Consider the following 26,264-nt stretch of genomic DNA (forward strand, 5'->3'; position numbering starts at 1 on the left):
GGTGGCGGCGGCGGTGGCGGCGGCGGTGGCGGCGGCGGTGGCGGCGGCGGTGGTTCCCCACTCCCCGGGCGGCTTCGGGCTGGCCCTTCCCCACAGCCGTTTCCTCGCACGCCGATGGTGCTCGGGGCTGTCCGGGCACAGCCGCGGGTGCCGTGAAGGTGTTGGTCTGACAAAAAGGTAGCGAAACGACGTGACCTTCAGGTTCAGAGACGGAGTAACTAAACTGCTGAGTTGCGACAGTTTAAGTGATGCGGTGTTATAGGGCTTCCAGTTCTGCCACAGGATGAGGATGAGCATTGGGTTTTAATAGTGTTGTTCGTTTGCTAGATGTTATTAATTTCCTGATTGAAGTGCTTATTTTAAGGCTTCTTCAGCAAAGTATTGACATATAGAATCATAGAACGAAATCATTTAGGTTGGAAGAGACCTCTAAGGTCATCGAGCCCAACCATACATCTTTGCTGCCTTATGCATGTAGATCAAATACTGACAAAGGCTTTAAAAAAAAAAAAAAAACAAACATGAGGAAGCATAGTTTTTGTTTAAACTGTACCAGATCTCGATAGTAACTTGTTTCTGTTAGTGTTTCATTCCAGTCCTCTATCTCTCTCTAAAAAAAAATATGCATTCTGTTTGTTTCAGTTGAGTAGCTGAACTTGAAATCATACTATCCCAATTCTTGAGTCACACTGGGTTTTGCATTGGTTTTGAAAAACTGTAAAAGTGGATGTCAAGTATCAGTTTTTAAAATATTGAATGACTGTGATACCAAGCTTTGGGATATTCAGCTGGGCATCATGTGGGGGGATTGCAAGATTTTAAGTCAGTAGCACAGACCTCAGAATGAAAATTGAACCTTCAGTCTTAGTTCTAAACCTCTTGACTGAAAGACTTGCTTCTTAAATCTTACTTGTTCTGTCATCAAGGCTTTGCATAAACTACTTAGACATTTAGTTCTTAGCATGTGCAATTATAAGTCAAGTCTTATTCATCATAATACATGTGGGTTGTAGCACATTATTAGAGGATATTTGTTAGATATCTATTGAGAAAGTCCAAGTGCAGTGTCTTTTTGTCCAATCTCCATCATTTAAACAACATGCTTTTAAAAGAAGTTATCTATTATTTAGAAGAAATTATTGGAATTGAATCTGACTGATTAATGGATAACACTTATAAAGTGTTGTTGAAATCACATATTAGAATGTAACTCAACTCCTGGTGGTATGTTGAGGGAATAAATATCAACACTTGGTTAAAACTGTAAGATTTAATAATCATATTTTTCTTAACAGGAACCATGAAGTCTGTGAAACACTAGAAGTCAAGTGGAATGTTTAGATGATTGTCAAATCTTGACTTTGAATTTGAACCGAGAAAACAAGGAAACTGGTAGAAAATGTCACCTGGGAAAATTTTGCAACCTGCAATGAAGATGAAGGTAGATGAACTCTTTTTGTGCTGGTTGAGTCAGCCTGCAACTCAGTCGACAATAAAGGACTGCTTGAGAAGAGTCAAGAATGAGGAGAAAACAGAGATTGGTAATGCAGATTCAGGAAACAGTAAAAATGAGAGGTTCACTAATAAAAATTCCAATTCCAAGCAGTCCATATTAGGAGATACCAGATTGCCTTTAATGTCCTTCAGTCCTCCTCAACTTTCTACTACTCTTCCATTGGCAACTCCAGCTACCTCAAGGAGCATTTCTAATGTTAGAGCAACACGTCAATCCTCAAGAACAAAAGTAGTAAGTTTGTTTCTTACTTATTAGACTTATTTGTTTAAATGGAACTGCATTTTGTGTTTGTGGTTTTGGTAAATTATGCAAGTAAGTAGTTTCCCCTCAGGAGGTATCTGGAGTGGAGTGAAGCAGCAGCACTGAACATAAAATTAAATGTAAGTTCTCGTGTTTGTGCTCCTTTTATAACGTACTGCCTTGACTGCAAATATTCCTTTGTCTAATGATACCAGGCACTATTGTTAGTACAAGACTCAAATTTGGCTCCACTGAATCTGCATATTAACAAAGTAATTGTTTTGGTACTGCATGGTACACTCAGTGCTTCCTTTCTAATGAGGTCTTCATTTATAACAGACAATAGCCTCTGTGCAAGAATGACAACCCCGCCCCCAACCTAAAATATTCTTTTTAAACTTGCAGTTCAGTTCAATCTAGTTTCTAGCCCTTTTCATAAATTGTAAAAAAAACCTGGATAGAAAATTATGTGGTGATCGACAAAATTAAGCATTGCTTATGTATGATCTGCCTTCATATGATCACAGAATTATAGAATGGTTTGGACTGGAAGGCACCCTCAAGAGCATCTAGTTTCAATCCCCCTGCTGAGCGGGGATACCTTCCACTAGACCAGGTTGCACAAAACCCTATCCAGCCTGGCCTTGAACACTTCCATGGATGGGGCATCCACAACTTCTCTGGGCAACCTGTTCCAGTGCCTCACCACCCTCACAGTAAAGAATTTGAAGGTTTTCTTCCTAATATGTAATCTAAACCTACTCTTTCAGTTTAAGTCATTTAAATCCTTGTCCTGTCTCTACATGCCCTTGTAAAGAGTTCCTCCCCAGCTCTCGTCAGCCCCCTTTAGGTACTGGAAGGTGTTGTAAGTTCTCCCCAGGGCCTTCTCTTCTCCAGGCTGAAAATCCCAACTCTCTCAGCCTGTCTCCATAGGCAGGGTGCTCCAGCCCTGTGACCATCTTCATGGCCCTCCTCTGGACTTGCTGCAGCAGGTTCGCATCCTTCTTACAGCGGGGACCCCAGAGTTGGATGCAGCACTCCAGGTGGGGTCTCAGCAGAGCAGAGTAGACAGGCAGAATCACCTCCCTTGACCTGCTGGCCACGCTGCTTTTGATGCAGCCCAGGATACAATTGGCTTTCTGGGCTGTGAGCACATGTTGCCGTGTCATGTTGAGCTTTTCATCCACCAGCACCCCTAAATCCTCCACCTCAGGGCTACTTTCAATCCATTCCCCACCCTGCCTATATTTGTGCTTGGGATTTGGCTGATCCAGGCAGGACCTTGCACTTGGCCTTGTTGACCTTCATGAGGTTCACGAGGACTTCGAAGAGTTGTTAAGAGGCATGCTGTTTGTGCTATAGGACTATAAATTCATATCTTTTAATAATACTGGGAAATTGTAAGAGGTCATCACTCCCAATTACTCTACATACTTTGGCATGTAACTCATTACACTGGCCAAACCTGCTGTCCCAGGGAAGCCTGCTCAGGTTGGTGAGGGTAGACGGAACAGAGCTGAGGTTGTTTAAGAGTATTGGTTATTTTTTGTTTGTTGTCAGTGTGCCTTGAGTGTGTATACTTACCTAGCTTGACAACTTCTAAGTCCCCACTTCTTAGCTTCAAAACATCACACTTCCAATCTAGTGTTTGTTTAGATTGATTTTACAATAATATGGACCTCTATTTATGTGTAATTACCAGCCGGACAGCAAGGCATGACAATTGATTTACATATTTTTTTATGTTCACATCATTATGTTTTAGTACACATTTCACCTTCATTTCTAGTGAAATGCAGAAAGTCAGCAGATGCTCAGTTTATTGTATTAGATAAAAGCAAGCAAAGGAAGAGTTGCCATTAAAACCCACTGTTACTTGATGTACTTGATTGCTAATTTGTGTAGTGTAATTTCTCTTCATGTGTCTTGGTTGATTGCTTGAAGAAGATCCCACAAAAAGGAACTAGAAGAGATTAATGAAGAGTAACATTCTTTACTTAATTGGAATTGTTTATATAGTGCTGAGAGAAAACATAGAGGGTTAAGTTGTTGATTGCTTGAAGAAAGTTGGGCAGGGGGAATTTCCAAGCAGTAAGAAATTTATTTATGGCTTTATTATTCAGCTGAACTGAAGCTTAATCCAAAAGTTTCTTAATCTTTAAGTGTAAATTGCATTTGCAACTGACATCGGATCTTAAATACCACCAAGAGTTGCATAATTGCATGTGTACACCATGACAGTGTGTTTTCTCACAGAAAGCAAAATGTACCGTTTCCTTCTGTAAACTACCCGCTGCAGTGTCAAAACTAATGCGTCTGGTTTTGTACACCTAATTATGTTTCAGAGATCAAATCACAAATGGTTTTACCTACCTCATATGAGTTTAAGTAAGTTTGAGGCCCTCATCTCACTTCTAGAAATGCAAGAAACTGTTTCAGATAGCTTTTTTAAAAAGAAAGCTTGTACTGTAGATCCAGTAATACAGGTTTAAATTCTAAATAGCAGTTCTAGAAAGTGGTAAAAGTTAATGTGCTCAGCTCTGTGTGCCCGGCAGTGATATTGGGAAAGAGCTTTTACATCCAGCCATAAAGAGCTGGAAAATTATTTCTTTTAGGACTATATAAATCAACTTAAGCATCTTATTAAACTTTTTCTTACTGTACACTGGAATTCTCATAAAACATCATACAATCAGTAAACTCATTTTGGCATGATATGTTTTCAGTGTCAGTGAGCTGAATCACTACATTTGATTATGAGTGAGGTTGCTGTTTTCCTTTTCATGTGTCTTAAAATGTTCTTGCAACTTTTTTGAAGGACACCAAACAATAAAGCTGATACCAGAAAACTGCCGTGCTCAGGTTATTACCAGGTAGTAAATATGAATGTGTAGGAAAACATTTTCATACTACAGGTTTCTGCACTTATTAGAAAAACATGTTTTTCAGAATGGGAAGCATTCTCAGAAGACCAGTCTTGAATCTAACTAGATATTTAATCTTTGACACTTTAAACAGTAGCATATGAGCAAAATAAGTTGGTATGCTGATGGCTACCATTAAACAGTATTAAAAGCACTGTAGCTGTCAGTTATTGTATTCAAGGAGATCTTTCTTTTTTTTAAGAAGTTAGTTTGTAATTGAAGTCTGAGGGTTATATTTTTATCCAAAATTCAGAAGTTGCCGTGTGTTTTGCTGAAATACTTATGTCTTGTCAGAGGAGAATTTGCCATCTTTCAAGATAGTTGAAGCCCTCCACTAATTAGCAAGTCTAAAGTACTTTCTCCAGTAATGAAAGAATTTACCAGATCTTTATATTAAAAATGAACAAAAAACTGAAGTGCTTCAAACAGGAATTTTTTCATCTGAACAGGCTACTTAAAACCATATTCAGAGTAAACTACTGGCTTAATCCACATGCGCATTTTGAAATCTAGACAGAACTCTACCATGAAAATCTATCTTATAGTGTGTTTTAGTGCAAGTGAAAACAAAACAGTGTTTGTTTAGGGTTCTAGTCTTTTCTTCAGAGGAGGTGCTTTGCGCTACTTGCATGGTTGCCATTCACAGTGGGGTTGGTGTCTCACTGTACCCATTGTACTAACACTGTACTTGCAAAGTTCTGGTCACTTTTCTTATGTGATGTGAAGTGCTTGCTAGCACTTCATATTCTGCAAGCAGAATCTCCCGTGCTAAATCTTAAAATAACAGAAAATCAGAGACATAGAAAAATTTCAACATTCAAGTCTTGAATATTTTCTGACTATATTGTTGAAGAAAGGAAATTCTAGAGCTGTAACTTTCCAGCTTGAAGAATAACTGTTGTAGATTTCTTCTAACCCTCATCACTAATGTACATGGATTTAACAGTGTTTCTGGTGCCCCAGATTATATTAAACCTATGGGGTATACAAAATTGTACGCTATTCATCACATTGTCACAAATGCTAGTCCTCAAGGCCTAAAAAGTGCCATAGGGAAGATGTTTAATCCTAACCAGCTGGTGTACAAGGCATCTGGGGAAACAATTCACAGAATTCCCTATGGGCATTTTGTGGGGTGGTGGTGCAGAGAGAATGTGATACGATGTGAAGTACTTGAAAGTTATTTTCCATTTCTCTGCAGGGTCAACCTTTGATATAAAGGTACTTCTTGGAGTGGTTTCTCTATATCCTTTGCTCGATAAGCATATGTTCACACTTGATATCCTGTGACAATTAAAGCTTATTGCCTCATATTTCTGTAACTTGTAATTTTTTTTTTACTGTTGTAATATATTGCTGCATAGCTTTTTTTCATCAATAACATTCCTACCAAATTTTTGTTAATAGTTACTCGATTTAAATGATGTAGTACTGCTAGGATCCATTTTAGTTTAAAGGGGAACTAGAATTAAACCTTTTAACATTGACCAAAGTTTGAGTATAACAACACTTAAGAGTTGGTTTTTGAAACAAATAGTTCTGAGGGCTTGAGTTAAAGTGTAACTAGGCTTGTACCTGCATCTGTCAGACCAGTGGTGTGCTATGTCCGTGTCTTTGGGACTACCTTCTATTAGCATGGGGAGAAACAATGTTCATAAAACGTCAGAAAAATAAGAGGAATGACAGTGTTTGAATCCTGTACCCTGCTCAAGTAGCTGTTAAGCTTTGATGTTGGCCTTCACGTGTCCAGCGTCTGGTCTTATATGGTGTCTGCATCTGAATTGCTGCCTTGTATGCCTTAATAGTAGAAGCAATACTAAGTACTAAGCCTGGGTTATGTAAACTGTATTAGCACTGCACTGCGCACCTGATTACGCTGTGCAGGACTGAGTGTGGTCTAACACATAAGCTCCCTAAATCTATATTATGCAAAGATAGTGTTAGTAGTGCCATGTCCCATCACTAAGTGAGGGAGGGTAGTGGACTTGGCTTTCAACTCGAGCCCGTGACTTAAAGGGAGACTGTAAATAACCTGATATCAAACTGATGTACTTTTACAGTGATAACAGTGTACTATGACAGATGTCAGCACTAGTGTGTTCACAATAAAGCTCCTTCTATGGTGCCAATAAAGCAAGGGCAGCCAAAAGTTCATATTAAAGTCTGGAAGAGTGCAGCTATAGGTGTTCCTATAAAATCATTATTAGTTTCAAGTGTAGTGAAATAATAGTAGTCAGCACAAGCAGTGCTGGTAGTATGTTGTGTTAATCTTCTTAAGCTTTGCTGTACTGAGTAGCTTGGAACAGAAGAACCATTATCCTGATTAGAGAACTATCTGTTCTTTTTATTTATAATTGAGAAACTTAATGTTATTCACTGTTGTAGCTTTTTGATAGTGCTCCTTATTCTATCTGCATCTGGTACCCTGGGATATAAATGTTACTTTTCTTAGCAGTTATATTAATTCTGTTGTGCTTTGTTAGAACAGAAAAACTGTTCAAGTGGCAGTTGCACTTGAAAGTGTCTGTCCTACTGTAAACTCATATTTCTTATATGCTGCATCCAGTCTTAGGAGTTTTTGGCATGTGTAGTGCTGAAAAATGAAATTCAGAATTATGTGTGGCTTTCTTGAAATTTGAAGTTCCCCTGAATCCTGACACGGGACAAATTCAAATATTTGGATGAAATTTATTAATCATAGTCACTTCTTTTGAGTAACTAACTCTTATATAGCTTTGAACTTTGTTTGTTTTTAAGATCAGTACTTACTTACAGTTGCTTCTCTGTCCGGTCTTTCAAAACATATAAGCTTAATTTTAGCTTTACATCAGCCATTTAAACAGTTGATTCTTTTAACTGGGAGGAAATTAGATATTGATATAGAGGAGATAGCTTTCTCTTTTTTCCTTCAGTGATGCTTGAGAACCCATCTTATATTTTTGAGAACATTTCCATACACCCTACACTTACTCTGTCAGCAAGAAATACACTTGAGGCCAAAACCATATATGGGCTTCCTTCAGTACAAATGCAGCTCATCCAGTGTACTGGTTTGTCCACTGATTGACCTAGTCAATGACTGCACAGAATTTTTCAGCAAGCAATGTTAGAAAAATCTACAAAATGCCAGTGGTAGTATCATATGGCCAAGTCTTGGGAGATTTAGAGGCTTTGCACACGCAACTGTCTTAAAGTTGCCTAACTTTCATTGAAGTCGTTGCATTGATTCAAGGAGATACCAGCTAAGCGCAATCACTGTTTTTTGCAGTCAACAACAAACGTTACTAAATTTAGTGTTTTAACAGTGACATAATGTGTAAATAACTCCTTTGTGTTGGGCTGTATTAGTGTGGTGTTCTTGTCTTCAAGTTAACCACATGGTACCAATGTCTTGGTAGATAAGATCAGTTTATATTCTGCAAATGACAGATACAACTTCAAATGGGTCTATAGAAACCTAACCAGTAACTAAGAAATGTTTTTAAAAGTGTGTCCCAGTACTTCATCTTAGATGTGCCCCTTTTGCATAGCAATCACCATTCTATGTAAAAAATAGCTAGAAACTATAGAGCCACCCAAGTAATATTTCTAGACCACAGGTACTTGCAGGGTACTTGTGCTGTTGAGATATGTGTTTAATTAACCTTGTCCATACTGTTTAGCTTCATTCATATGGAATTAGCCTTACATATTTGTTCTATGTAGATCTAACTAGTAACTTTGGCTGATTTCAGGCAAGTGAGATGAGCTGGAAGTCTGCAAGGAGATTTTCACAACATTTGTAAAAATCTATATGCTGGGGAAAACCTCATGAGTGGATGCTGAGGAAATCCTTGCAAAATATCTGTACAACAGAGTTGTAAATGTGTTCACCGTGAACAAGGTTCAATTTGACCTTCTTGACAGAACAAGGTTTGTAGAACTTGTGAAATGGCTTGACTTGATTTGTTTTTTTAATTCAGCAGAACCAGGAGAACAGTTTCTAAGCAGTTTTATCCATTTGGAAGCTAGATTTATATTGATGAACAATAAATAATCCTCTAAATTTTGTAAACATATCTGCTAGATATGATCATCACTGATGTATTGTAAATAGCCATCCTTGTGGCATACTTCACTAAGACAAACTATTTGAAATTTTGCAATATTGAGAACAATTAATGATGAACTAGATTATTCTCCCATCTACTAATAGTCTTCATGAATAGTCATCGTTTACAGCAAATACTTTGTCTTCTGTTGTAATTTTAGATTTTAAACAAAAGATCACTAGTTTAGAACTCTTAATTGCTTTTAACGCACTAAAAATACCACTTAAAATTTCGAGTACCTGCTTATTTATCAAGTGACAAATTTAAGCTTAGTATGATTTTAGAAAGATTTTCTAGAATGATTGAAAAAATATTTAGACTTCACATAAAGACCTAAAGTAATGGAGATTGGAGGAAAGTCACGAGTACTGTTTCTGTTCTGGCGATGTATTTGTGGTGTTATACCTCTGTAAGATGTCTTATTCCTTGGGTCTTTTTTCTTCCTGTGTAATGGTTGCCCCTTAAGTTATACTGAAAGATAAAGTTCACTTGGTTAACAGTGACCTGCTTCTTTGCTCTGCCTTCTTTCTTTACTTTGTCCTTTGCTTGCAAGTTTGGAAGTGCTTAACTTTTCATTTAGCACTGTAGAAATCAGTATAGTTTCTGGCGCCTCCATTTCCTGAATCAGCAATGATATCAAACTGATACAATAACACAGTAGTGTTAGATCAAGAGTACGTCTTCATAGAAATTCATAGAAATATCAGAAACCCTGGTTTTGATTGGTAAATTAACAATTTCTGAATTTACTGACAGACTTGTAGAACGAAGTCTGTGTCTTAAACTTCCCAATTTGTTTGTTTTGCTTTAAGATCCTTGGGGAGGGAAATCTCAAGCAAAAGCATAAGCAAGAAGTTGTCCTGCAGCTGTCACTGACTCAAAATTATTGTCTTGTGATTTCAGGGACTAAATTACGTGTTGTGTTAGCCTGTGATGCTGGATTTAAAATAGTGGTTGTACTTTCATACACCAATCATTCTAGTTTGGGAAATGATGTTTTTGAAAGGATTAATTGAAAATTCAGTTAATGTCAAAATTATGGAAGTACTGAACAGCTGGTGCAAAATTGAAATAAGTTGCTGGACAGTTATAAAACATTGTCATTCATGTTCTTTATACCAGATTACTCTGTCCATTTTTAAATTAAGGTGACACAAGTTAAATAATAGCAATGTAGAAATTACTAATTATCCATAACGGCCAGTGTGACTTTGAAAAGTTGTAAAATATGTATCATTAGACTCTGTAGTAAAAGCTGCTGTCACCTATAGGAATATCTCAGTGGCATTCTGAATCAGCCTGAACTGATTCTTCGTTTCAACCTATTCTGCTATTCAGAGGCTTACACTGGTAAAGTTACAAGTGCATATATTGTGGACTGTAGCTTCCTCTGTGAATAGTCTCTGTAGCATCACAGTTCATCTAAAATATAAAACCCCAGCATCTTATTAGAGCAAGTGTGACTTTAATTTGTGTAATCCATACTAGATTTTTTTGCTTATGTCTTTCTCTTTAGTAGCCACCTCAGCAGCATCAATTTGGGTGATCCTGGTTTTCATGATCTGATGAATAGGGTCATCTGAAGATCATGAATAATAAATAGGCTCCACCTGTAGAACTATTCCAGCAATCTGTTTCTGTTAAAATTCAGTTTATGCTGTACACAAATAAAATGTAAACTGATAATGTTTTTTAAGATGGCTGTGGCAGGATGGTCCACCCTGAACAGACCTGAAATCCAATAATGCATACTATGCAAACCATCATGCAGGCCATCATGCAAGCTATCATACAAGTTCAGCTGCTGGCGCCAGGGTGCTGTCTTGGTGTTAAATTATGCTAAGACCATCCTGGTTCACCAGACTTCGAATATACATGCCTTTTTGCAAACATGATGTGACAGATAAGCTAGTCTGTGAGCTTGTAAATCTGTGACTACCAGTCCATCACTTCATAACTATAAAAGCCCAGTCCAACTTCCATACGGCAGATTCTTCAACATACTTCCTTGAAGTGTGGAGCTTCTCCCACGAAGCAGGGACACCTCTTCATGGTTATTCCCCAGGGGTTAAGAGAAAGGGAGAGTTCTGCTCGCTATCTCATGTGGTGAGTTATATCAATCTCTACTTAATAATTATTTCTTTTGCTAGCTTCAATACAATTGCTTTGATATAATTGCTTTATTACAGTGCACTATATTACTTTGTTATATAATACTCTACTAGTAGATTTTTAGCTTTTGCACTGTGTAGTAAATACTTCTGATTAAGATCTTTCGTCTGTTCACCTGTTTGTTAATTTGTCGTAATAAATTATTCATTTATATAAATATATCTGTTTTGCCAACATTAAAACCTGTGGGACAAAGTGGTTTAATCATACCTCTGTAATTCCTTTAAATTTATACTGTTAACACAGTCCGAGGCTAAGGTAGGATTCAGCCGCACTTAATCCCTTCCCTGAGAAGGAGTTTAGAAAGTAAGGGAATCCTTTCTGCAGCTTGAGACTTACCAGCAAGGCTTTGCTTTTTAAAACTTTGTCCAAGCCTTCCACTCTCCAGTGACAATGGCAGAGAATTGTTCTGGAAGGTATATAAGCCATTCATTTACTGTCAGGCTCAGGTTTTATAACATCTGCTGTTGGTGCTTGCTGAACTTAGTCAGCAATCTGAAAAGGCCCATGCTATGTCTTTGGAGTCCAGGCTGTATAATCATAGCAAGGTGACATGTGTCTTATCTTACAATCTGATAACAACCCATGGCATGGTGTTCATACATGGCATTCTTTTGGTAATGTGCAGAGAATCTGATCAGCCCATCCTTCCCAGCCTACCAGCATGACTACACATCTGACATCTAACTGCTGTCTTTTTATTCACTTTTTTGCCTTGTAAGAAGTCTGGATTCTCCCAGCCTGCCTGGAAAGAACTTACAGGCATTGCTTTGTCTAATTCAAGAGTACTGGAAAATGTAAATAATCATTAGAGAAGATATGCACATGCAAGACTTCCTGTTCTAAGGGGGAGGCATTGCATCCTCCAAGAAAAACAATGTGCATCTAGGCCCAGATTCCCCTGAACTTCTTTCCAAGGCAAAAACATCCGTTTCTTCCTATGAAGGTAGATTTCTTAACTGCACAGAGTCAACATCTAGCAGTTCATCAGTGTTGCATGTCATACTCAAAACACTGTCCATAACTTTAAAGCAATCAGTTTGCATAGCTGGTGGCTGAGTATGAGCATAATAACTTGACTCCTTCTGTTATCTATAATGGCCAGTCTTCGTGAACGAAGATTTGGGGAAAGGTCTTTTTACCTTTCCAGCCTGCGCAATGGATTTTTTAGGTGAGACACAGCCTGCGCTGAACTGAGCCCACCCTTTAATCCTAAGGTTCATCTGCCGGGGCCAAGCAAGCTTGGACAATGGCAGTGAAGTCCTCAGGACGTAGGTTTGTTTAGAGTGACCTTCTCATGGATGGATGGCCTTACAGGGCTAACGGGCTCCATCTGCCCAGGGGACTGGCTGGGATTCGAACCTGGGTCGCAGAGGTGAGAGTCCTGCATGCTAACCACTAGGCCACCAGGGGTCCCCTGTTATCTATACATGGTAGACATATGTCCCTTGGGTTTTGTCAGTGTACTGCTAAAAAGGTGGGACTCTCATCCAAAGGAGATTTAGGGATGGATAGTTATACTTTGTTATTCTTTTCAGCTCACAAATGCATTGTTCTCTTGTTCTCTACTCATGCAAAGCAGTTAGAAATGGGAAGTTGCTAGCAAGAAGTTAGTTCCAGGATCTTTTAGTAGATAAAAGGCCAGGTAAGGAACTATCTGGTTTAGAAGTAATTCTTGATAATATTTAATAATGGTGATAGTCTAGTCACAATGTTTTGTGAGGAAAAAAAGAACCCAGCATTTCAGGGGGGTTTTTTTGTTGGGTGATTGTTTTGGGTTTTTTTTGGTTTGGTTGGTTTGTTTTAGGGTTTTTTACTTGTTTTCTTAGTCTAGCAAAGAATTGCTTCTTTTATTTGTCTGTCTTTTAGTATATTTTTGTAATTTTTCTTTGTATTTCCTGCCTCAATAGTACCTGTGTTTTAGCAAGCATCCTTGGCTCATTAACTTCTTATATATCTTCCTGAACTATTTGTTTTTACTAGTAGTGGTTTTTTTCCACTTTAAACCTCTGAAATATATCTTTAGTACCAAGTAATGCTCTTTCATCTTTTTTCTATATTGAGAAAGGTGCTATCTTGCCTTAGTTATCTTCTCTTAAACTGCTGTGTTCTGCCCCTTACTAATCAGTTATTTTGGAAAGGGTTACACAGTTGCATAATAACCCTTTACACTGGCTGTTGTGGAGGTAGTTCTCTTTCCACAGCTGACCTAGGAGTCACACTTACTTTCTGCAGCATCCCAGGCTAAGGGATTCTATTTGGTTCTATGCTGTTGCCATTGGGTTTGGCCATTCAGCCTTATTTAAACTGCCTCCAAAGGCCAAACAGAATTTCTGTCATTTTGGTTCATATGTTACTGGGTTGAAGACTGGACCTCAGTAACTAAAGGTTTTGTATGGCTGAATACATCTTATTACATATTTAAATTATTTTCTTGGGGGCTTCCTGTAATGTTGGGGTGCTTTTTTTCTAAAGACTTGAGATCACTTCCCTGTAGTGTCTTAAGACTTTAAATATACAGTTGACGTATGCTTCTGACAAGAAATTCTGTTTTTGTAGGCAAATGCTTGAGGTTTCTTAAGGTATTCTTCAAGTTTCTATTTCCTCTACATTACCCAAAATATTGTGCTGTTTGTGTTGTGTTACTCTTGTGTGTGTTCAGATCTCTGTTAAAGTGGTAAACTCTTTAGCCGCAGTCCCTTGAGTCCGATCCATTCATAGTGTATATCTTTAGCTTTGGAAGGAAGCTCTGAGCATGCATCTTCCCCTCTGTTTGTTTATCTAGCTAATAATAAGCTGCCAGGATACTTAAACAGCTTCGTGGCTGGCATCCAGCCCTTTACCCAGTAAAGGATCTTGCTTTGGCTTTCACTGGAGAGAATTCAGATTTAGAATAAATGTAATGCAATACTTGAACACTCCCAGTTCAATCTGGATGGGAGCTGGCTTTCCCTTTCTCCTATGGCTAATTCATGACTGAAAAGGTTAAAACAGATCTTACAGGATTTTTGGCCATATTGCTTTATAAATACTCAGTCTCCTTAAATGTGGCAATACAAACCCCTTTTCCCTTCAGCTGGTGAACAGGAGGTGATTAGTAGCTGCCAGTGTACTTAAGTATACTCAATTGCATGTAGCTTCTTCATATATTGCAACCTGGGAACTTTTGACAACTGTGCTGCATCCAAGTATGTAACGACCACTAGGTTTGAAAACATAGTGCTAAAACAGTATTAGGCTAAAAATGGGATTGACTTAACATCTACCTTGGGCAGTGAAGTAATATTATTACAAAGCAATACAGAATATTCAAATTACTGAATGTGGTTTGCCTGTTATGTGATGATGGACCATTGAGTTCCACTTGAATAAAGGAGGGAAATATACAACTCTTTCCAGTATCATGTTCAGAACAATTATTTCTTACTGAGGCTCCTTCAGCAGGTTCAGGACTGCAGGTTCAGGACTTCTGATGTTTGGACTGCAGCTCCAGTCTTTTAGGTTGGCTCTCCATTCATAGTAAGTCATCTTAATGACTTACTACAGCCACATCAAACAAGACTGTGAATGTAGTAGCAAATGGAAGTGCATCACCTGGTGAAAAAGGGATGAAAATAGAAAGCAATTTAGGCAAGAAAATACCTTTTCTTACCTCAAGTATGGCCTATTTTGCCTAACCTGAAACACAATCTGCCTTGCAATACAACCTTTGTGACCTTCCACAAATATTTTGGTCTGTGTATCTGTTGCCAGAGTAGGATTCCTCTCCTACTCTAACACCTCAGTCCTTCATCTCAAGTTCCAGGCATGCTGCTGTTGTGTGCTGCATGACTAGTTAGTTCCCTGCTGGCTTCACTGTGGCCAAGGTTTAACCCAGGTTAGTTGATTTAGTCTTCCTAAAAGACAGTGAGTGACAACCAGTTCTACTCAATGCAGTTTGATAGTCTGGTCATGCCAAACACAACGTCTGACTCTTGCCTTGTCAATTCCTTTCTTGTTCTCCCACTTCCGAAAGAAATAAATATCTTCATAATGAGTTGCAATAAAAAAGCAGAGGGAGGGGACTGGATACTAAATTAAAACCAAGAAAACAGGTGTTTTATCATCATTACTTCATAACAGTGTGTGATAAACTAAAAAAGGATCCAATTAAGACAAATCATGTTTCACTATCACTTTTTCATAGTTTCCTTTTCTTAATCATACAAGGATATTTACTGTGGGGTTTTAATGTACTGTTACATGACAGAATGGCTATGATTGGATAAATAGGCCTGAGATTATATGGGAGTAAAACAGTGCCATCCAGTAAGAAAAATCTCAAACGTAGTGTTGAAAGAGTTATTTTAGTGTTTCTTGGGCTGTTTACATGTTTGTGTAATCAAGAAAATGGCTTTATTTAAAACATGAAGAATGAAAACAGAGTAAGATTGGCCAGATCTTTCTTTTTGTGTTATTAGTAACTGAACTTGGGTATGACAAGGTAGGCATCATACCATTATCTTAAGAGAATTTTGGGGTGCTAAGAGTGTTTACAGGTTGAACTGGAATGGTAAGAATTGCCATACCCATAACTGCAATGGTGATATTTGAAAAAAAAAAAGTCGTCAAAATAGGAACATTTCCTAAAGATTGCTGTGATAAAAGTATACCCATATAAAATATGAAAACTTTACCAGTTATCAGTTAATGCACCTAAAACTCTAAAGGAGGAAGGACGGAAGGTCACTTCAATTTCCACAAAAGCGTATCAGATTTCTATTTCCATGAAGAATATTGAGGTGGACTAAAGCTTGGCCTCATCACCCCCATAAAATGTATTTGAGATTCAATACACTGAAAATAGAGTAGAGTGGTAGCTGACTCTAACTTTAGTGCTACTGAAACGTGACACGTGTGCAATCTAGTATGTGGATGTTAATGTTTATAAAGCTCCTATCTATTTAAGCAAACAAAAAAAAAGTATCCTGTCAACTTTTTTCAAATTGTCTGACATCATTGATATTTCTAATGTAGCCTTTTGGTAAAAAATGATTTAAAGCAGCATTTCAGTGTGGTAACATTTGCCTCTTTTCTGCTACTGCTTTCTGTCTTAGCATTTAAATTGTTAGATTCTTTCAATACAGTAACTTACATCTAGATGAATATAAAAGAAAAATCTTTTTACATGATTATGTGAGCCACTCTGAAAGTCTGCAGAGTTTGTTGTTGCCTTCATTTTGCCAGTGTAATACAGTTCCAGCTAAAGGATGAAAGAATTTAAAAGGAATTTAATTGCTGTGTAATAAGCCTTATCCTTTGGTGAGGTACTTCATTGAAGCTAGAGAGTGAGTGTTTTGTGACAGAAGGGAAAGCTGAGGGGGATGGGAGGAGGAGGAAGCTACAAAATAACCACGACTGGCCTCTCTGCATTCCTGTAGGGCTTGCTTTTTTTAAAATTGGAAGCAGCTTTTATAGATGCTCCTCCAAACAGGTTTGTTTTTTTTTTCATACTGTCCCATTTAGACTTTGGAATGCATGGACGAAAGGGCAGGCCCCCAAAGTGACTTTCCAATCTATTTTTGCGATTCCAGCCAAGTTCCCTTTAATGTATGGAGCGGGTGAAGTTGAGCTGACTCTTATAATATCACAGAACTCGGGCACAGCTGCTGCTTTAAGTGGCACTGTGTGATAATACAACAGCTCTGCTATTTACTGGGACTCAAGTGCCTGGACTGGCAGACAGAGACATTACATGAAATCCGAAAGCATGAGGATAAAGGAGATTTCTTTACGGCAAGATCCTGATCTAAGAAAGGAGTTGGCATTGCTAGCTCGAGGATGTGATTTTGTTTTACCTTCTAGATTCAAGAAGAGGCTGAAAGCTTTTCAGCAGGTCCAGGTTTGTCTTTCTGTTCTTAAACAATTAAGTTATTGTTGTCAGTTTTACCTTCACAGCCACACAAACTGGCAGAAATATGTGGAAGTTCTTGCTAAAGTAATCCTAAAAGAAGGATTTTGATAGTCTGTTCCTTATATGTTGATTTCTTCTGTGTTTCAGAAGACTATGCAGGTAGTTTTCTGCAAACAAAAAATGAGTTTGCTGAAGCACGTATCACAGCTAAAGTATGATGTTTGAACAGAGGTATACGCAGTGGAAAGTTGGTGCATTTGTTGCTATTAGACTTTTAAAGACTGTTTTCCTTGATCTGCATAATCATGATCTCCATGCATTTCCTCAGGGGATTTAATTTACCTTTTACTGGAACTGTGAATATAAAATACACTGAACTAGGCTGTAACTTTACTAACGCAAGCATAATATGCTAAAAGATGCTTTCATACTTGCATGATGATCCCGAATTCCTTTAGATTATGTTTATTTTGGACTTTCTATTTGGATGAGATCAGTTGTTGCTACATGGTTCACACATGCCTCTGCTGTTTTGCAGCAGTGAGTTAAATCGACCATTTTAAAATGAGCTCATAATTGAGAATAGAAATATTTGAAATGTAAAATTAGAAGGAAAACTACTTATAGAGTAACTGTTCAAAGAGATTATCTTTTTGGAGTGAGAAAAAGTGTGCAGCTTTTTTTGAGAAATTGAAATTTGGTATTTCCTCAAACACACTTTAAGGCATTTGGTGGTATGTGAAAGCATTCACTTTGTCCTTACCTCACCCTCGCTTCTAACTCATATACTGAAGGTATATCAGCGATGGCATGTGTGACTTTTTTTCCCCCTTTTATCATTAAGGAAAGTTTAGCAGTATAATAAAAATTACATTATCCTAGATTTTTTTGCTTTAAATCATTCTAAATATAGCCTGCTACTTAATTTTGAATTCAGTGCACTAGTGTTCCTTTCAGCTGACCTTCAAGAGAGGGACATAGAGCACTATGACCCTAAGAATGTGTTAGCTTTCTGACTTCTATATTATTATTTAATTTTTTTTATCTGATCTTTATAAGCAACGTTTATTCCTTTTTGCAAAGCAGAATGCAAGTGTTGACTGTGCTGGTTTATACCATTCAGCATAAACATGTGAATGAAAGGATTTTTGTCTTGTATCTTTTGTGCTGAAGTGGAGACAGAGAAAGGAGCTTGTTGACTAGAGACAGCGTGAAAAGAAAATGCTATCTTAATTATTCAAAAATTGTAGTAGCAGTTAATATTTAGGCACCTCAGAGCAGGAGGCAAGTTTAGTCTAGTCATGGCATCCTGTTGTAAACAAACACATCATTACCTTGTGTGGTGCCCCTTAACTTGATCCGTCTTTCATCGAATGATAGTTGGATCACTTGTACTTTTATAGGGCTTTTTTATGTTGACCTAGAAACATCTCAGTGTAGTATGGTAATTCATACCTACAAGCAACTAACTGCTTTCAAAAACAGCTTGTCTAATCTGTAGGGTTTTTTCTGTTTTAGCATGCTACTGGCTATAAACTTACAGTGCAGACAATGAGCAAATATTTTTGATTTTTAACCAGACTTGCACTTCCTGGGTAAATGGTAAATGTAGAATAATGTATGATAAACTACCTTAATTGGATTACAAAATTCTTTGAGCAAAACAGAATTAATAGAAGAATAAAACTAGAATATGAGATCAGTCATGGCTTAGTTTGATATAAAGTATTTTATCCAAGGTTCCTTTTTTAAATGGTGCTTTGCTTCAACTTCATGATTTTAAGGAGACTTTTTTGGAAGTACCTTCAAAAACTAAGTATGGGTGCTGGTAACTGTTGATACAGAAGCTGGGCATTCTTTACCTGACATTTTATGTTAATGTTAATTTTAACTTGACCTTATAGATTGGGTGCATTTTAAGGAACAGCTATTTATCAGCTACATAATCCTAAGCTAGTATCCTAAAATAAAAAATTAGTAACGGTGGTGGAGGGTGAGATAACATGTGGCTCAACATCTGCTCTGAACTGGGTTGAAGTGACTGGGTCTTCCAACAAGTTCCAGGAATTCTAAGGCAGTGGCTTTTCACATAGGGCCATGTAAGTAAGTAATCTGTGTAGGTAATCCCGTCTGGTTTAGAAGAGGTGGTCATTAGAGCATAGCACATCAAGTTTCTTGAAAATCTTTAAATAGACAACCAGTAGTGAGGCGGGTTATTCTGGAAAGTGGTGGAATAGGCTGTTCTTCAGTTTTCATTTATTAGTGAAAATTTATAAAACTGAGCAAAGTAGGGGTTTCTGGAAAGATCTGTTTCTCAAAAGGAAGATAAAACAATACACAACTGTTGAAATGTTCTCTGTTACTTCAGGGAACTGAATTTTTTAGTCAGTAACTCTGCATAAAAGTAAGTAGAACTACAGTCCATATACTCCTGACATTGGTTCTAGGACCAAAACCTTTCTTAAGTACTTAACACCTACAGGATATATTGAACTGGGAATGCAGCACTTCAAGAGCCACTGTGTCCATCTTGCTCATCAATTTATCTGAAACTTTGGAAGGAGAAGAAACTATCACCACGTCAAATGTACTGGCAACTGAAAGATGTGAACTGAAAGGTTGATTACCTGCTGATGGCTGAGCAGCTTGTTTTGGCCGACAGCTGGTAACATTCCTACCTGTCTGAGTTGAAATATAAGCAGCACTGTTATCCCAGCTATGTGAGGAAAATATATCTGAAGTTTGAAACAAAATTATAACAAAATATAATACATCTGTGTATGGTGACATGATTATACCTGTGTAACTCAGTGTTACCTAAACTAGGAAAATAGGTATTATTTTGCTGCTTAGGGGCCACATCACCTTACAAAACAGTTGAGTTCTAACTTTAAAATCAGACTTTTTTTAAAGTCAAATAAATTTGTGCTGAATGTAATGATTAAAAAAAAACAGAGGAGTAAAAAAAAGCTGGCCTAAATTTTTAATTAATCCTCTCAATATCAGTGCCAGACCTGAGTGCTGGCATGTTTTCTGATACTTTTAATGCATCATAACTTTATCTGCTGTTAGTACTTGGTGATTCCTTGATGTAGTTGTATGTGTCACACCTCAGTGTGGAAATGGAGAACTACTAGTTTCATGACCACCTGTTAATGATACTAAATGCTGCTTATACATGCTATTTATGTCAGCTGTACGAGAACTGTTTCTTCAGCTTCTGAAGTGCCTCACGAGATTGGCTTTCCTTCTGAGTGAAGTAACTTTAGAAACTGGTGCCTCTTGATCACTTTTACACTCACTTGTTACCAAAATGCTACATAAATGCTGGTGGCATGTTCAAGACAACAACAAATACAGGGTCTGTAGGTGCTAATGTGTGCTGAGCTGATGTGTGGTTGTGATGTAGAGCACCCAATTATTCTTTTAGTCATGAAGACAACATTCTCATTTCTGAGGAAAAAATAATTTCAAAAATTTAATTGAGACGGTTGGTTTTACAGCTGTAGTCTCAGGAGTATGTTGTGTAACAATTAGAGGCTTCTGGCAGCACAGCTTTCCTGTTAACATCAGTTTTCCAATTTAACATCGTTTGTAGACCTTTTAACACCCCAGAGGGAGGACCTAATACTCATTTTTACATAATACCTTTACATCAGGCACACAAATGCTTTGTTAAAGAACACAACCCGAGTGTTTGCTGGGAGGGCCAGAGATGGAATACAAATCTCATTCCAACTGTAGCTAATAGTTATACTTGATGCTAGCTTGGTGATACAATGCCAGTTTTTAAGAGCTGATGCCAAAACTTAAGACAGAATGAAAATATATAAACTGCTTGCTGAGACTTGCTAGTCAAGATGAGGCTTTCCATAAATGGAAAACTAGTGGATTTCCATGTTTTAAGCTTTAGCCTCTTAAAGGAAGCTGTAAGCAAACTGGTAGATTTTTACTATTTCTACAATGGAGGCTCCTGGTTCAAACTTAAAATGTATTGCTGTAATTAAATTATTATTACAGCAAATGTGTACTGTTTCCATAGAGAAGCCAATATGGTGCAAGTTTGTTTCAGCTTATTTGCATGCGTGTTTTAAGAGTCTAGATGTCAGTCCCCTCGGCAGCTAAGTTTTGTGACCCACCAATTCAGTATTGAAGAGTTCTGATGTATTTATTCTTCCCTTGGAATAAAAGATTCGCTATCCTTTTCTCCATTTTAACATACTTCCCATGCCTCTGTAATCACTAATGCTGCTAATACTAGATGTTCTGTGACTGTTGATGCTAGAAAACCTGAAACAGTTTTGCACATCTTCATACAAAATGTCCTTCAATTTTACAGGGCAAGAGGGATATGAGATTATTTTTGCAATTGTCCAGATCAGAATTTTTCAGGGCACCGCCAGGCAAGCAGTTGACAGAATACTTGCTCCGACTGTTGACTTTGCAGCTCAGTAGCAAGGCTAAACTTGGTGATATTTTTCTTCTTTGAAAGCATTTTTCTTAAAGTCAATTGCATCGAGTGATTGAAACTTGTTTTGTTGTAAACATGGAAGGATAAAAAACTATTGCAGAGTTTAAGTGGATGTCTGTCTAAGCTGTACTTGTTACTTTTGATGTTGAACTGATGTCCTGTCCTAACAAGGGCTTTTTTCTGTAGACAAATGTTAGAATTGTCTCAGGTGTCGGTCCCTTGGCTGTGTACAATCAAAATGATCACGTACTAGGAGGATCTTACCAGCTTGTCTGCTGAGAACAGTTGGGGTAACAGAATATACTGGACAGAAGAACTGATTTGACCTATGATCAGGGTATTCTCCGAGTAGGAGTGTTTTCTGAGAAAGCTGCAGATATATGGCAAACTGGATATTAGTGACTGGGGTATACTTAATTTGACATAATTCATAAACTGGAGACTGTTTGAGAGGCACTAGTAGTCATACAGTGACTAATATTTTTTCACTACTTCTGTCTTATCACAAAATGTAAAAGACATTGCATTTCATGGGGTAGATTTTTCTGAAGAATCTTGCTTTTTTCCACTTCATAATGTGTACCTTTTTCCATTTTTAAATTAGTAGGGCATTTGGAGGAGATAAAAAATATTTTCACTGGTCAACCACGGCAAACTCGTAGAGGGTCCTAACTCTAAAGCCTTTGATAAAAGTTTTGTCAGCATATAAAGCAAATTACTGATGGACATGCATGTAATATGGAAAGGTCTTGTGTTCGTGGCCTTGAGGGGAGGGAGGTAACTACCTTCATCCATTTTGTCCCAACCCTAGGTCTTTTCTGAATAAATCAGTAAACTCTTCTTACCGCATAACTTTTGATATTGAAGCTCTATGTGACTGTACAAAAAAACCCCCAAACCTGTGCAGCCACGTTAAGAGGTGTTTCTGTGGCAATAATGCTTTTGCAATTGCATCCTCCAATTCCCAGTAGGACTGCATAATTTATTTATGTCAGCTATACCAAACTGCAAATCAGGAGAATCCCAGTGTTTCCAAAATCAGAGTTGTAGAAGAACTTGGGTGAGAGATCTGTTAGTGCAGTATATATATTACTGGAAGGGAGAAGATTGAGAAGTGTGTGCTATAATGGTTAAGTATCATGCAGAAAAATGCCATTTTACCTTAGATGAAGAGTTCAGTCTTCACTGAACTAGTAAAAATCAAGTTTTGACCATTTGAAAGTTTCCCAGTGTTTGCTTGTTTATTTTATGCTGCTTTTGCATGTGTGCATGTGATATGACTTGCCTGTGGTGGCCATTCACACATGCTTTTAGTTGAATGTGGTTTTAAATTCAGTACCCCAGGTGGTAGTTTCAGGTAGCAGCTTTTCCTGGATGCCACTACCTATCTCCTCCTACATGAGAATTAACACACTTCCCCAAATAGGTTTGTGTAGATGGTTCAAAGTTTTACATGCTCTGAGGCTTCAGCAGCTTTTTATTGAGGCTCATTTTGGCTGTTTCAACTTGTCTTGGTTAAATAATTAAGAGTAACTAGCTGAACTACTACTTATTCTGCTGTCTTTAGACTTCAAATAAGGGGAGAAATTAGCTTCAGGTAGCAAACAGCTAACAACCTCTTTTTTTTTACCTCAAAATCTGAAGTTACCATACAAACAGTATTTCAATGACAAAACTCAATTCTAGTTTGTTAACAAGTTGAACTTTCCAACACTGAATTGTAAAATGAATGTGCAGTCTTATCCCTGTCACTTTGTAGCCAGGGATACTGTAGAAGGATTGATATCCTGCTGTTGAAGTTGATGTTTGGACCACAGTAGTGAGTCACTGCACCAGAGGTACAGTAGAATTAGATCCTGAGTGATTAAAAACAAACAAAAACCAAGGAGCGTCCAAATCTACTTACTCTTGTGAGCTTTCTGTTTGTAATTTGGCCACCATTTGCCAGAACAGAAAGGGTTTTGCTTGAATCAGGTTGTCAATGGACAGCAGAGGGAACGGATCAGTTTGATTCACTGTTTGTTTTATCTCAGCTTCCAGTAACAGTGTCTGCACTATGAACTTCTGAACACAATAAGCTTGGCATATAGTCAAACCAAATATAAAAATGGTTATCTCTTCTTTGATATATACTGTATGCAAATTAAGATATTGAATATTGCAAATATTTTTCTCATAGCAAATAAAAAATTGTATATATTTTTAGGCCATGGAACTCTAGTTTTAACTACATCATAATCCTCCTTCCTTCTGCATTCCTTAGACTTCATTTTTACTGTTACCCAGGATCCTTCTTCATGTTACTCCAGGCTGCTCTAAACCTCACCGAGTCTCTTTTGATTTGCTTGTGGAATTGCTACTTGCTGTAACATGTCAATTATACCAAAGAGGGACAGAGCTCTATCTCTGGATTAAAGTTAGTTTAACATTGAGGGTTATCATTTGCAGTGAATCACAAGACCAGATTACCATATACTTTTGTACAGAAATAGACTTGAGAGTAAGTGGCCAAGAACATGCATAAATAAGATGAGAATGGTAGTCAGTTTGTGTAAAACTGAGATGAGTGCCCAACCTGGCATGCAGGAAGGAGACTCCCAATATATTTATCTGGTCAGAATTTGAAAGTGAACACAGATTTGCTAACTGGAACATAGACTACTTTGGGAGGGTTTCTAAACCCTGCTCCCTTGCATTAATTCAGGTGACAAGTATGAATAAAATCAGGAACAGCGTAGTTTGAAGTACTTTTTTGTCTTCTAATGGTATATTGCTAGAACTTTATTAGAAAAGTGTATTAATTTTTGCATTTCCTTCCCCTTATTGTAGCACAAATGTTAAGTAACCAAGACCAAACTAGATGAGCAAAATTGTCTGAGTTAAGGCTAACAGCAAAAGTAAACTAGTCGAAAACTGCATCATTAAAATTAATAGATGTTTCTCTCTTACTGTGAAAGGAAAGAGGAGCATAAAATTAGTCTCTATATAACACATCCAAAACCAGCTGCCAGACAATGACTGAAGGATAGCAAGCTGAAGACCAGGATAGAAGGAAGCAACTGGCAGTAAAATATTTGTTGCCAGAGGAAAGACTTTTGCAAATATACCCTGATGACTGGTTTTAGTGTAGGTTAATTCTCTGTAGGTGTCTCTGGGTTTGATCATTCACATATGTCTTACATTTCTGACTAAGTTAGGCAAAATCAGTCACAAGCTCAGCATGGTTTTAAGCCTAATTTAAGATGATTTTAAACAATACTGCCACAGTACTCCTCTAACCTTCCTTATGTTGGCATCAGAACCATGTTGCTTCTAAATGGCATCAACTGTGTGAGGTTGGATGAAGACAAATGTAGGGTGGTGGGGGATTAACTTTGTTTTTTAGCCGTTGTGGTGACCTGAGGCAATTCATCATATTGCTTCACTATCACTAGTGACACATGGGATGGTAGACTAGAGAGTTTACTCTCTAGTTAAGCTAGTGTGGACATGGGGGAAGATGCAGGGGTGCTGTGGTGTAGCTTACCTTATGCCACGCTGTAAAACTTCATTATTAAGCCTTCAGATTAACTTACTGTTTTCAAGTTGGTTTCAAGCACAGTAACTAGATTTTAGAGTAACAGAACTTGAGAGGGGAAAAAACCAAACACAAATTTTGAAAGTTTTAAGTTGTCCAAGAATCATCTTTCACAGAGGAAAAAAACCTGTTAAGCATATGAAACTGAATGGAAAGTGGTACAGTCAGTGGAATCTTGCACTAGTAAATCTCATTAGTTTGGCTGGAAAGAGTTTGATGAGGAGCATACAAGGAAAAAGCATAACTTCTTTAACTTAGATAATTGGAAATGTAAATGTCTACCACAAGGTCAAGAGAGCTATGTTGCAGAGAACATGTTTCTCTGGGCTTTTTGTGAGGAAAGTTCTGGTAGTAACCTTACTTTACCTATCCTGAAGCGGATTTCTGAAGGCACTTTAACATGCCAAAATATTTGAGCTGTTAGAACAGGTTTTTCAGAATTAATGTCTCTCTTTCAAATGAGACTGAACCCTTTTCTAGACAACAGTAGCATCAGTCTTTTACCTGGTGTTTTTAAGATTTAAATTCTATAAAACTACTGATAATGTCAATTGCTTATCTAGAGGGAAATGCTGAGTTTCACTGTGCAATCAATTAGTAAGTTAAAGAAGAAATATTCTTGTGATTTTATTGGCCAGACTTAGATTGTCAGCTATAAAAGGTCAGAGAGGTGGGAAGGCGGGTTAGGTATTCCTTTTGAACCTGCTTACTGATAACATTTTGTTACATTCACAATTACTACTTAGCTTTGATAGGCTGGAGGACACCTCGTATTCTAAAGAACTTAATGAAGGTAATAAAAGTGTTACCCTTTGGGTAACATGTTGGCTTCCATTTTTTTTGTGTATTAGGGAACGTTATGCAGTATTTGTTTTTGTTGTTGGGTAGTTGATGAGCATGTACACAAGTGGTTGCAGGTATGCTAGGATTTGAAAGGCTGAATGGCATACCTCTGCAGAAAATCCTCTTAGCTTATTATGCACTTTGTTTCACCCAGGTAAGTTTAGTGTAAAGTGGAATATATAAGAAAAGATGAAAATCTCTTTAAAGTATTTTTGGTATGTAATGCCATTTTTCGTATGGGATTGTGGTGCATGACTTACTAAAAAGTTAAAGTGAAGTTGGGTATAAATGTGAGGTAGAATTTTTGGGGGTCCTGTTTTGACCATGTTGTATGCAATCCACTGACTTTTCTTCAATATGGACATCCTTATGGAAGTGCATGTCAAATACTACAGCAAGAGCTGACTGCGAACTCCGTAATTCTGTTTTAAATGTTTGGGGGTTTGTTTGTTGGGGTTTTTTTCCAGAGAAACAGGCAGAACAAATGTTGTTGTCTGTCAGATATTAGAAAGCATCAGCATTTCTGAATGAGGTTAT

The 26,264-nt window shown here is 37.6% G+C and overlaps 1 protein-coding gene across 3 annotated transcripts in view; it reads left to right on the forward strand.

The window, feature by feature from the left end:
- PPP2R3B (protein phosphatase 2 regulatory subunit B''beta) overlaps positions 1–26,264 on the forward strand; it is a 48,029-nt gene that overhangs the window by 278 nt on the left and 21,487 nt on the right. Inside the window, exon 2 of one of the 3 annotated variants that reach the window (XM_027674797.1) lies at positions 1,296–1,747. In XM_027674797.1, the coding sequence (XP_027530598.1) occupies positions 1,400–1,747 (348 nt within the window). In that variant the 5' untranslated portion in view covers positions 1,296–1,399. Of the gene's footprint in view, positions 1–1,295; positions 1,748–16,518; positions 16,825–26,264 lie in introns of those variants that run through there. The other 2 variants (XM_027674798.1, XM_027674799.1) reach the window with 2 other exon arrangements.

Source organism: Neopelma chrysocephalum, unplaced genomic scaffold, assembly GCF_003984885.1.
Source record: "Neopelma chrysocephalum unplaced genomic scaffold, ASM398488v2 Primary Assembly neopelma1_25, whole genome shotgun sequence".
Lineage (NCBI taxonomy): Eukaryota > Metazoa > Chordata > Aves > Passeriformes > Pipridae > Neopelma > Neopelma chrysocephalum.